Source organism: Embiotoca jacksoni, unplaced genomic scaffold (genome assembly GCF_022577435.1).
Source record: "Embiotoca jacksoni isolate LCO1_2020_lvr unplaced genomic scaffold, fEmbJac1.0.p SCAF_44, whole genome shotgun sequence".
NCBI lineage: Eukaryota > Metazoa > Chordata > Actinopteri > Embiotocidae > Embiotoca > Embiotoca jacksoni.
Window position 1 is genome coordinate 218,443 of NW_027185397.1, and position 11,558 is coordinate 230,000.

Sequence of the window (11,558 nt, forward strand, 5' to 3'; positions counted from 1 at the left end):
GCTGAAAGGTGAAATCACCCTGAAAACAGCCAACAGGGTTCAAAGGGTTAAAGCACATAAAGGAAGGACCAGATGTTCACCGTTAAAACATCCCATAATAGAAGAGTATTCTGAATAAAACACAGAGACCTTTATGAATATTTCCTCCATTGTGTCTTTAACTTGAACACCCTCCCTACAGAGTATTGATGGAGCTCGTCACAGGAACGGTGACATCATCAGCCGGTGACACACGTAGCTCCGTTAGCTCGTCTGCTAACTGCAACACATGAAAACAACTTTTTTTTTTAATTTTAATGTTCAGTTGACTGATTTACTTTCGTGAAAAAATGAATCAATCACACGAAGAGGATTTAAAATCCATCGTTCTGCTAGTTTGACTCTGAACAGATCAAACAATACAAACGTTTTTAATAAAAAATGTATTAGAGACGATAAATGTGAAAAATACATGAGAGTTTCACACCCTTCATGAAGAAACTCCTCAGGTCTCTTTTCTGTCCCGTTCACGATGTTTTAACGATGCGGTCGGACCCTTGATCCATCATTTATCATTGAACTTGCTCCGCGGCGGTTTCAGGCTGGTTGACAGATTCAATAAGAGGCTTCTGGTTTTGGTTCTCTTGGCTGGACGCCTCAGCAGCAGCAGATGTCCTCCTTCAACATTTCTCCTCTTGATCCCAATTAAATCTTCCTGGAAGCCTCATGAAACTCTCTGGGTTCATTGATGACGAGGCCTGTTTAACAGCAGCGTGGTGGAGGATCAGACCGCTGTTGGTCTGCTCAACGTGAAATGAAATAAATCTTTTGTTCAGGAGGAACTGAACATTTCCAGAGAAAATCATAAGATAGAAGCAGATTAAAGAGAAAAAGACCGTCCTGTGAGATCAGAGATGAACGTTTTCTATCATCGTCTGTGTGCAACATTATGATGCTGAATTTAAACCATGTTAGCGCCTCAGTCCAATAATGATGTTAAAACACCCTGCAGTGTAAAATAGTGATTAAAAAGAAGTTACCAACTAAATAAACCATGCAATCAACATGTTAATACATACATGATAAATAATAAAACATGTAGTCAATGTGTTCATATTGTGGAGCAATTCACTCTCAAAATATAAAATGTTTTGTTTGTGTGGTCTGACTGATCTGATTGAAAGACACGCCCCCCAAAACAGGTCTTCTTGAATCTTCTTTTCTAATGAATGAGGGATTATTTTCAGATGGACCTCCAGAAAACTAATAAGAAGGAGTGACTTTAGCTAACAACACCGAGATAACTGATGGACACATTTTATTCACTTTGGATTTGATGAGAGAAGTTGAATGGGAGTCTATGGAGCCGGAGGCTTTTTGGAGCCGACCTCTAGTGGCACTCGCTGGGATTGCAGCTGAAGACACTTCTGGATCAGAACCATTTTACAGACCTGGACGCTACGAACTGTTTTATAAACAGTCTGAGGTTCAAACCAAACCGGTCCAGCTAGCCTCCTCTAGGATTGTAAGTGCGTGACTATCCGTGGTGTTACGGTACGGGTGCTCGGAGCGACCAAAAAGGACCAAAAGAGACCCGACTTCACCAAATGGGTCATTTAATAGAAATATAACAAGTAGAAACTACATTATATTACATATTATAGGAAATTGTATTCTAACTCTATATTCCCACTGAGGAGGTGGAGGGATATTTCTAGTGATGGGAAGGGTGTGATGTCATGATGGTTTGACCAATCAGATCTCTGGGGTGGAGCTACTTGTTGTATAATGATGCTTCAAACAGAACCAGAGGTCCAGCATAGATGTTCTGTTGGTTTGAAACATAACTTGGCAGCAGGTCGGTGCCCCCCACCCCCCGGTGGCCCTCATCCCCCCCCACCCCCCCCCCGGTGGCCCTCATCCCCTCCGCTCTGTCGGGGCTCCTCCACTGTGTCCAGGTAGCCTCCTGATGTGCTCTGGGTTTGACTGCTGTGGCTGCATGACGCTGCAGACGTGTGAAACATTGTGATAGGCTGACGGGTCAGTGCTGTCACAGCAGCTTGTAGTGATGTCACTGATTCTGCTGGAGGCTGATATAGAACCTGTTTCTGCCAGGCGAGTCCGATTTGTTTCTCGTATTGCAGTTAAAACTTGGACTCGCAGTATGTTTGTCTTCTACGATAGCAGGAAGAAAATATTACAGAATAAATAAATTCAAATAAAAGAGAAAAATAAACATTTAGTTTTGCATTCGGAGAGAATGACTCGCTGTCTCTACAGATCTTCTGTTGGGACTTTATAGTTCCAGGATCAGATCTTTAAATCATACAGAAATCATCCTTTGAGAACAAAGTCTGAACATAACGAATCAAACTTTAACAAAACTAACCCAGACTTCCACTTCTGTTGCGCATTAGTCTGCATGGAGGTGAAGTCAGTCGTCCCCCAGCATGCACTGCTGCACAGCCTCACCTTCGTCCCTCTCCCCCTCCTCCTCCCCAGAAGCCTCTGCGGTACCGGCGGGCCATCAGCTACGACAGTAAGGAGTACTACGTGCGTCTGCTGTCCGGGAACCCCGGCATGTATCAGCACTCTGTTGAGCACAGCACGGAGGGAGAGACGGCGCACCACGAGCCGGAGCACGGAGAGGACACCATCGCCCGGGTCAAAGGTGAGGAGGCGGAGCTAAGGAAGGGAGAAGTTATTTCAAGGAAAAAGTTCTTCTGATTTCAACACGATAAAGGAGGTTCATCAAATATATGAGAAACGAGGACTCCTATAATTCAAGATAGTATACTGCTAACATCGACGATATTCACAGAAATAGATCCTTCGTGAACTCGGTGGGTCAGAACCGGCGTCTTTGGGCCATGTGTTCTGGAACCGCCCACAAAATAGCGTAGTTGTTGTGTGTTTAGTGTGTGCTGGTTGTACATGTGTTGTTGTGTGTTTAGTGTGTGCTGGTTGTACATGTGTTGTAGTGTGTTTAGTGTGTGCTGGTTGTACATGTGTTGTAGTGTGTTTAGTGTGTGCTGGTTGTACATGTGTTGTAGTGTGTTTAGTGAGTGTGCTGGTTGTACATGTGTTGTAGTGTGTTTAGTGTGTGCTGGTTGTACATGTGTTGTAGCGTGTTTAGTGAGTGCTGGTTGTACATGTGTTGTAGTGTGTTTAGTGAGTGCTGGTTGTACATGTGTTGTAGTGTGTTTAGTGTGTGCTGGTTGTACATGTGTTGTAGTGTGTTTAGTGAGTGTGCTGGTTGTACATGTGTTGTAGTGTGTTTAGTGTGTGCTGGTTGTACATGTGTTGTAGCGTGTTTAGTGAGTGCTGGTTGTACATGTGTTGTAGTGTGTTTAGTGTGTACTGGTTGTACATGTGTTGTAGTGTGTTTAGTGTGTGCTGGTTGTACATGTGTTGTAGCGTGTTTAGTGTGTGCTGGTTGTACATGTGTTGTAGCGTGTTTAGTGTGTGCTGGTTGTACATGTGTTGTAGTGTGTTTAGTGTGTGCTGGTTGTACATGTGTTGTAGTGTGTTTAGTGTGTACTGGTTGTACATGTGTTGTAGTGTGTTTAGTGTGTGCTGGTTGTACATGTGTTGTAGCGTGTTTAGTGTGTGCTGGTTGTACATGTGTTGTAGCGTGTTTAGTGTGTGCTGGTTGTACATGTGTTGTAGTGTGTTTAGTGAGTGTGCTGGTTGTACATGTGTTGTAGCGTGTTTAGTGAGTGTGCTGGTTGTACATGTGTTGTAGTGTGTTTAGTGTGTGCTGGTTGTACATGTGTTGTAGTGTGTTTAGTGTGTGCTGGTTGTACATGTGTTGTAGTGTGTTTAGTGAGTGCTGGTTGTACATGTGTTGTAGTGTGTTTAGTGTGTGCTGGTTGTACATGTGTTGTAGCGTGTTTAGTGTGTGCTGGTTGTACATGTGTTGTAGTGTGTTTAGTGAGTGTGCTGGTTGTACATGTGTTGTAGTGTGTTTAGTGTGTGTGCTGGTTGTACATGTGTTGTAGTGTGTTTAGTGTGTACTGGTTGTACATGTGTTGTAGCGTGTTTAGTGTGTGCTGGTTGTACATGTGTTGTAGCGTGTTTAGTGTGTGCTGGTTGTACATGTGTTGTAGTGTGTTTAGTGAGTGTGCTGGTTGTACATGTGTTGTAGTGTGTTTAGTGAGTGTGCTGGTTGTACATGTGTTGTAGCGTGTTTAGTGTGTGCTGGTTGTACATGTGTTGTAGCGTGTTTAGTGTGTGCTGGTTGTACATGTGTTGTAGCGTGTTTAGTGAGTGTGCTGGTTGTACATGTGTTGTAGCGTGTTTAGTGAGTGCTGGTTGTACATGTGTTGTAGTGTGTTTAGTGTGTGCTGGTTGTACATGTGTTGTAGTGTGTTTAGTGTGTGCTGGTTGTACATGTGTTGTAGTGTGTTTAGTGAGTGCTGGTTGTACATGTGTTGTAGTGTGTTTAGTGTGTGTGCTGGTTGTACATGTGTTGTAGTGTGTTTAGTGTGTGCTGGTTGTACATGTGTTGTAGTGTGTTTAGTGAGTGTGCTGGTTGTACATGTGTTGTAGTGTGTTTAGTGTGTGCTGGTTGTACATGTGTTGTAGCGTGTTTAGTGAGTGCTGGTTGTACATGTGTTGTAGTGTGTTTAGTGTGTACTGGTTGTACATGTGTTGTAGTGTGTTTAGTGTGTGCTGGTTGTACATGTGTTGTAGCGTGTTTAGTGTGTGCTGGTTGTACATGTGTTGTAGCGTGTTTAGTGTGTGCTGGTTGTACATGTGTTGTAGTGTGTTTAGTGTGTGCTGGTTGTACATGTGTTGTAGTGTGTTTAGTGTGTACTGGTTGTACATGTGTTGTAGTGTGTTTAGTGTGTGCTGGTTGTACATGTGTTGTAGCGTGTTTAGTGTGTGCTGGTTGTACATGTGTTGTAGCGTGTTTAGTGTGTGCTGGTTGTACATGTGTTGTAGTGTGTTTAGTGAGTGTGCTGGTTGTACATGTGTTGTAGCGTGTTTAGTGAGTGTGCTGGTTGTACATGTGTTGTAGTGTGTTTAGTGTGTGCTGGTTGTACATGTGTTGTAGTGTGTTTAGTGTGTGCTGGTTGTACATGTGTTGTAGTGTGTTTAGTGAGTGCTGGTTGTACATGTGTTGTAGTGTGTTTAGTGTGTGCTGGTTGTACATGTGTTGTAGCGTGTTTAGTGTGTGCTGGTTGTACATGTGTTGTAGTGTGTTTAGTGAGTGTGCTGGTTGTACATGTGTTGTAGTGTGTTTAGTGTGTGTGCTGGTTGTACATGTGTTGTAGTGTGTTTAGTGTGTACTGGTTGTACATGTGTTGTAGCGTGTTTAGTGTGTGCTGGTTGTACATGTGTTGTAGCGTGTTTAGTGTGTGCTGGTTGTACATGTGTTGTAGTGTGTTTAGTGAGTGTGCTGGTTGTACATGTGTTGTAGTGTGTTTAGTGAGTGTGCTGGTTGTACATGTGTTGTAGCGTGTTTAGTGAGTGTGCTGGTTGTACATGTGTTGTAGCGTGTTTAGTGAGTGCTGGTTGTACATGTGTTGTAGCGTGTTTAGTGAGTGTGCTGGTTGTACATGTGTTGTAGTGTGTTTAGTGTGTGCTGGTTGTACATGTGTTGTAGTGTGTTTAGTGTGTGCTGGTTGTACATGTGTTGTAGTGTGTTTAGTGTGTGCTGGTTGTACATGTGTTGTAGTGTGTTTAGTGTGTGCTGGTTGTACATGTGTTGTAGTGTGTTTAGTGTGTGCTGGTTGTACATGTGTTGTAGTGTGTTTAGTGTGTGCTGGTTGTACATGTGTTGTAGCGTGTTTAGTGTGTGCTGGTTGTACATGTGTTGTAGCGTGTTTAGTGTGTGCTGGTTGTACATGTGTTGTAGCGTGTTTAGTGTGTGCTGGTTGTACATGTGTTGTAGTGTGTTTAGTGTGTGTGCTGGTTGTACATGTGTTGTAGTGTGTTTAGTGAGTGTGCTGGTTGTACATGTGTTGTAGTGTGTTTAGTGTGTGCTGGTTGTACATGTGTTGTAGCGTGTTTAGTGAGTGCTGGTTGTACATGTGTTGTAGTGTGTTTAGTGAGTGTGCTGGTTGTACATGTGTTGTAGTGTGTTTAGTGTGTGCTGGTTGTACATGTGTTGTAGCGTGTTTAGTGAGTGTGCTGGTTGTACATGTGTTGTAGCGTGTTTAGTGAGTGTGCTGGTTGTACATGTGTTGTAGTGTGTTTAGTGTGTGCTGGTTGTACATGTGTTGTAGCGTGTTTAGTGAGTGTGCTGGTTGTACATGTGTTGTAGCGTGTTTAGTGAGTGTGCTGGTTGTACATGTGTTGTAGCGTGTTTAGTGAGTGTGCTGGTTGTACATGTGTTGTAGCGTGTTTAGTGAGTGTGCTGGTTGTACATGTGTTGTAGCGTGTTTAGTGTGTGCTGGTTGTACATGTGTTGTAGCGTGTTTAGTGTGTGCTGGTTGTACATGTGTTGTAGTGTGTTTAGTGTGTGTGCTGGTTGTACATGTGTTGTAGCGTGTTTAGTGTGTGCTGGTTGTACATGTGTTGTAGCGTGTTTAGTGTGTGCTGGTTGTACATGTGTTGTAGCGTGTTTACCGTGTTGCAGGCCTGGTGAAGGCTCCTCTGAAGCGGTCCCGGTCCACGGCGGACGGTGCTGATGAGGACAGTCAGGAGCAGCTCCAGGAGCAGCTGTTGGAGTCCGGAGGTCCTGAAGAGGAGCAGCGGACCGACAACACGTCACTGCTGCGCCTCCTGGAGGAGGGAGAGAAGGTTTGGAGGAGACACACACACACACACACACACACACACACACTCACTCACTCACTGCGTCATTAAAAGAAGAATAGAGTTTCTACAGTCCAACAATATAGTTATCTTTGGAGGAGATTAATTTGTATTGTAACGTTTATAGAACCTGATCAGCATTAGTTTCTGCAGCTTTCTGTTTTATATTGCAGTCGTGTAAAGTTCTGGATGTCCAGTCCTGGACGAGATCTGATAATCTTCACCCTTTAAATTACAGACTTGATGTGGAAGTTGTTTTCAGACTGAACCTCATCAGTGCAACTCAGTCGGGAAAACTGTGGAGGGCAGCTTTTTATTATTGTCTTTGCAAATAATTTCCATGACTAAACAGGACCTTGAACAAGATGAAAGCAGAAATGAATCAGGTGTGTTTGCACATACAAGGAATGGGACTCCAGTTGTAACTTCTCTCAACGTGCAAACACAGAAACAGACCGAAATAGACATATACAACATAAACAGACATATACAACATAAACAGACATATACAACATAAATAGACATATACAACATAAACAGACATATACAACATAAACAGACATATACAACATAAACAGACATACAGTGGGTACGGAAAGTATTCAGACCCCTTTAAATTTTTCACTCTTTGTTTCATTGCAGCCATTTGCTAAAATCAAAAAAGTTCATTTTATTTCTCATTAATGTACACTCAGCACCCCATCTTGACAGAAAAAAACAAATGTAGAAATTTGTGCAAATTTATTAAAAAAGAAAAACTGAAATATCACATGGTGATAAATTAAATTAAATTAAATAAACACGTGAGAAATTTAAAGGGGTCTGAATACTTTCCGTACCCACTGTATATACAGATAAACAATGGTGCAATTACACCAAGTGTAAAAGGTCCTTCAGCAGAGAGACATTAAAAACGGTTCTTGTTTCCGGTTGTCTTGAAATTACAAACTGCAGCTTCTCCCTCGTCTTAAAGCAACAGGACATCTGCAGGTGTTGGTCCCTCAACGATGGAGGGCCAACCTTCATATGGATCATAGAAAGTGAATGAGAGCTTTTTAACAGACAGTTAGTCACATGGGAGGTCATGAACCTGTGTGACTAGTAGACCTGATGAGGTCATGAACCTGTGTGACTAGTAGACCTGATGAGGTCATGAACCTGTGTGACTAGTAGACCTGATGAGGTCATGAACCTGTGTGACTAGTAGACCTGATGAGGTCATGAACCTGTGTGACTAGTGGACCTGATGAGGTCATGAACCTGTGTGACTAGTGGACCTGATGAGGTCATGAACCTGTGTGACTAGTGGACCTGATGAGGTCATGAACCTGTGTGACTAGTGGACCTGATGAGGTCATGAACCTGTGTGACTAGTAGACCTGATGAGGTCATGAACCTGTGTGACTAGTGGACCTGATGAGGTCATGAACCTGTGTGACTAGTAGACCTAATGAGGTCATGAACCTGTGTGACTAGTGGACCTAATGAGGTCATGAACCTGTGTGACTAGTAGACCTGATGAGGTCATGAACCTGTGTGACTAGTGGACCTAATGAGGTCATGAACCTGTGTGACTAGTGGACCTGATGAGGTCATGAACCTGTGTGACTAGTGGACCTGATGAGGTCATGAACCTGTGTGACTAGTAGACCTGATGAGGTCATGAACCTGTGTGACTAGTGGACCTGATGAGGTCATGAACCTGTGTGACTAGTGGACCTAATGAGGTCATGAACCTGTGTGACTAGTAGACCTGATGAGGTCATGAACCTGTGTGACTAGTGGACCTGATGAGGTCATGAACCTGTGTGACTAGTGGACCTGATGAGGTCATGAACCTGTGTGACTAGTGGACCTGATGAGGTCATGAACCTGTGTGACTAGTGGACCTGATGAGGTCATGAACCTGTGTGACTAGTGGACCTAATGAGGTCATGAACCTGTGTGACTAGTGGACCTGATGAGGTCATGAACCTGTGTGACTAGTGGACCTGATGAGGTCATGAACCTGTGTGACTAGTGGACCTGATGAGGTCATGAACCTGTGTGACTAGTGGACCTGATGAGGTCATGAATCTGTGTGACTAGTGGACCTGATGAGGTCATGAACCTGTGTGACTAGTGGACCTGATGAGGTCATGAATCTGTGTGACTAGTGGACCTGATGAGGTTATGAACCTGTGTGACTAGTGGACCTGATGAGGTCATGAACCTGTGTGACTAGTGGACCTGATGAGGTCATGAACCTGTGTGACTAGTAGACCTGATGAGGTCATGAACCTGTGTGACTAGTGGACCTGATGAGGTCATGAACCTGTGTGACTAGTGGACCTGATGAGGTCATGAACCTGTGTGACTAGTGGACCTGATGAGGTCATGAATCTGTGTGACTAGTGGACCTGATGAGGTTATGAACCTGTGTGACTAGTGGACCTGATGAGGTCATGAATCTGTGTGACTAGTGGACCTGATGAGGTCATGAACCTGTGTGACTAGTGGACCTGATGAGGTCATGAACCTGTGTGACTAGTGGACCTGATGAGGTCATGAATCTGTGTGACTAGTGGACCTGATGAGGTTATGAACCTGTGTGACTAGTGGACCTAATGAGGTCATGAATCTGTGTGACTAGTGGACCTGATGAGGTCATGAATCTGTGTGACTAGTGGACCTGATGAGGTTATGAACCTGTGTGACTAGTGGACCTAATGAGGTCATGAATCTGTGTGACTAGTGGACCTGATGAGGTCATGAACCTGTGTGACTAGTGGACCTGATGAGGTCATGAACCTGTGTGACTAGTGGACCTGATGAGGTCATGAATCTGTGTGACTAGTGGACCTGATGAGGTCATGAACCTGTGTGACTAGTGGACCTGATGAGGTCATGAACCTGTGTGACTAGTGGACCTGATGAGGTCATGAACCTGTGTGACTAGTGGACCTGATGAGGTCATGAACCTGTGTGACTAGTGGACCTGATGAGGTCATGAACCTGTGTGACTAGTGGACCTGATGAGGTCATGAACCTGTGTGACTAGTGGACCTGATGAGGTCATGTATTTACCCAGCAGGCCGCAGCAGTATTTCTCACTAAACTTGATTTCTTGCGTCTTCGTGTCCTGTAATTGAACACTGCTGCAGATCAAACTTCACCTGCAGCCGCCGGTTTCTGCTCAGAGGAATTGAACTTTCTTCTTCTTCCTCAAAACTGAAATTGATCACCTGTCAATCACGGTTCCAGATCCAGCACATGTACCGCTGTGCTCGGGTTCAAGGTCTGGACACCAGCGAGGGGCTGCTGCTCTTTGGGAAGGAGCACTTCTACGTGATCGACGGCTACACCATGACCGTGTCCCGGGAGATCAGGGACATCGATACACTGCCGCCCAAGTAGGTCCCGTCCATGCCCTGTCTCTATCTCTGTCTCTATCTCTGTCCCCGTTTCTATCTCTGTCTCAATCTCTGTCCCCGTCCCTATCTCCATCACTGTCTATCTCCGTCTCTGTCTCTATCTTTATCTCTGTCTCCATCTCTGTCCCCGTCCCTATCTCTATCGCCATCTCTATCTCTATCTATGTCTCCATCTCCATCTTCATCTCTGTCTCTGTCCCCGTCTCTATCTCTATCTCTGTCTCTCGCTCTGTCTTTATCTCAGTCTCTGTCTCTATCTCTGTCTCTGTCTCTCTCTGTCTACATCTCTGTCTCTATCTTTATCTCTATCTCTGTCTCTATCTCTGTCTCTCGCTCTGTCTCTATCTCTCTCTGTCTCCCTTTCTGTCTCTGTCTCTCTCTGTCTCCATCTCTTTATCTATCTGTCTTTATTTCTGTCTCCGTCTCTATCTCTGTCCCCGTCCCTATCTCCATCTCCATCTCTGTCTATCTCTGTCTCTGTCTTCATCTCTATCTCTCTTTCTGTCTACGTCTCTGTCTGTTTTTATTTCTGTTTCCATCTCATCTCTATTTCTATCTCTATCTCTATTTCTATCTCTATCTCTGTCTCCGTCTTTATCTCCGTCTTTGTCTCCATCTCTGTCTCTGTCTCTCGCTCTGTCTCCGTCCCTTCATACAGAGGTGTGGACACCTCGTAGGTCCGTTCAGAGTTCAGGAGCCTGTTGGCTGTGTGGAGGATGACATCATCAGTGTGGACGCTGCTGCAGTGGGCTCACTGCTGCTGCGATGATGTCATGCTGCTGACGCAGCATGCGTCCTGAAACTCAGCAAAGATTTTACACATTTATCATCTGAGGGACGAAGCTGCTTTTCAGTGGAAAAAAAACAAAGAAGAAAACCGAGTTACCTGAAAACATGAACATAACATTAATAACATTAATGTTCCCTGCAGGTGTTTCAGTGTTAATTCCTCTTTAGTTTTAGTTTAGTTTCAGCTCTCAGCCTGCATGACTGAAACATTTCATTTCATCAACAGTAAACTTTGGGTAGTCACAGCTTTCCTTCAGTCTAACTGGATTTCATTCTGACTTAAAAGCAGGTTCGTAGTTTCTCTGCAATTAGTGTCATTTATGTATTTATTTAGTTTCATCTAAACTGCAGTAGCTTTGCTCTAATATTTATATTTGTTGGTAATATCTGAATGTTATTGTGAACACCACATTTTTTCTGAAGTGAAAGTTGAACTGAGTGGATGTTTCTTGAGTGGATCTCTGTGTCGTCTGACAGTTTGCACGAAGCCATCATCCCCCGAGGAGCCCGGCAGGGTCAGAGCCAGCTGAAGAGAACCTGCAGCATCTTCGCCTACGAAGACATCAAGGAGGTTCACAAGAGACGCTACCTGCTGCAGGTCGGCCTGCTCCC

The 11,558-nt window shown here is 44.2% G+C and overlaps 1 protein-coding gene across 1 annotated transcript in view; it reads left to right on the forward strand.

Annotated features, from left to right (window-relative positions):
• Positions 1–11,558, forward strand: part of wdfy3 (WD repeat and FYVE domain containing 3) — a 127,675-nt gene that overhangs the window by 95,830 nt on the left and 20,287 nt on the right. Inside the window, 4 exon segments of the mRNA XM_069169322.1 lie at positions 2,482–2,650; positions 6,566–6,729; positions 9,988–10,136; positions 11,424–11,544. Of these exon segments, the coding sequence (XP_069025423.1) occupies positions 2,482–2,650; positions 6,566–6,729; positions 9,988–10,136; positions 11,424–11,544 (603 nt within the window).